The sequence below is a fragment of the Austrofundulus limnaeus genome, unplaced genomic scaffold (assembly GCF_001266775.1).
Source record: "Austrofundulus limnaeus strain Quisiro unplaced genomic scaffold, Austrofundulus_limnaeus-1.0 Scaffold165, whole genome shotgun sequence".
Classification (NCBI taxonomy): Eukaryota; Metazoa; Chordata; class Actinopteri; order Cyprinodontiformes; family Rivulidae; genus Austrofundulus; species Austrofundulus limnaeus.
The window spans coordinates 350,509-352,009 of record NW_013952567.1 but is presented as its reverse complement, the minus strand read 5'-3'; the positions used below and the strand labels follow the sequence as shown (position 1 = coordinate 352,009).

General features: G+C 40.7%; 1 protein-coding gene across 1 annotated transcript in view; it reads right to left on the bottom strand.

Moving 5' to 3' along the window:
* Positions 1-1,501, bottom strand: part of bcl3 (BCL3 transcription coactivator) — a 22,218-nt gene that overhangs the window by 18,901 nt on the left and 1,816 nt on the right. Inside the window, exon 2 of the mRNA XM_014017278.1 lies at positions 795-909. Coding sequence (XP_013872732.1) covers positions 795-909 — 115 coding nt within the window. The remainder of the gene's footprint in view (positions 1-794; positions 910-1,501) is intronic.

The following is a 1,501-nucleotide window of genomic DNA, read 5'->3' as shown; positions in this document are numbered from 1 at the left end:
TGTGTGTGTGTGTGTGTGTGTGTGTGTGTGTGTATACAGTATACTGTATATCCTCCAGACAACTTCCAGACAGAAATCATTAAATTGACATCTTCTTGTACAACTAATTAACTTTTGAAATCAACTTGATTCCATTTGGCCATCGGACCAACTTGAGGAAACACAAAACAACCAAGAACGCAGTCAACTTTGCAGATATTAAGCTAAAAATGAGTGAAGTATTTGCATCTAATCCCTTGTTTATGAGCACTTACTGATCACACATAAACTGTGTTTAAAACTTTGGCATTCCTTATTGGAGTCAACTATATCTGTTAGCAAAATATTTCATGAACCTTTTTGGTGGGCTTTTTTAAAACTTTCAGAAAAAAGAACATTGGACACAGCTTTTGGAGCCAATCCATTTTCAAGATGTAATGAATATTAATCATTTGCATTAATTTAGTACTAAACTTTAGAGGTTGACTATTTACAGTGCTTAGCAAAATACATTTAGTCTCCACATGTGATCAAGCAGCGTCCGACGATCTTAATTGGCTGCAATCTTATAAATATAATTTATAAGTGTTACCAGCATAATATATAAGTGATGAAATTTTGGACCAGTTTGCTCTGTGGGGTTTCAATATTCAACATAACCCCCATCTGACTGAGATTCTTATGATAAAAATCCATGAACTGGAGGAATTATGGTTATATTTTGAGTTGAGTACATAAAACGTATCATCTTCAATGTACACATCAAAATGACACCAAGATTTCCAATCTACATTGTTCTTATTTCATCAACATACGTGTCTCCATCTTCATCCTGACGTGTAGCCAGAGCAATTCCATCCAGCAGGTGGTCCGTCTGGTGGGCCAGGGAATGACATGGCTCTGAGACTGGGGGCAGATAGTAGTAGGGACCTGAGATGGAAGAAATAAGACAGGAGACAAGAATAGAGTATTCAAACACAGGTCTTCTTTTGTATTAAGGAAGTGTGCAGGTGCTGTATGTGTGTGTTGGGGGGGGGGGGTTTGTTTCTGATGACATTTGGGGGCAATTTTAAGACAAAAATCCTACATTTGTGGACAACTGGTGCATTTGGGGAAAAAAGTCTAATCCCCATTTGGTTTAAATGCCCTTGGTGGGTTGGGGGCTGGGTTTAGGACCAAGTTGTGAACTGAGTTTAGGTTAGTTTCGGGGTCAGGTAGGTTGATGGATCCTTTTATCTTTCTCCAGCTGTGCCAAAGTGGCCCATTCACAGTGCAGGTATGACCTGAAAACAAAAGAGTGCGGGTTGTACTCATCAGGTACCTGTGAGGTTAGCCTTAGGGTTTGTGGTCAGGGTTAGGCAGTTGGAATGCAATGTAAGTCAATGGAATGTCCCCAAATGGATAGCTGGGCAAACGCGCGCGCGCGCGTGTGTGTGTGTGTGTGTGTGTGTGTGTGTGTGTGTGTGTGTGTGTGTGTGTGTGTGTGTGTGTGTGTGTGTGTGTGTGTGTGTGTGTGTGTGTG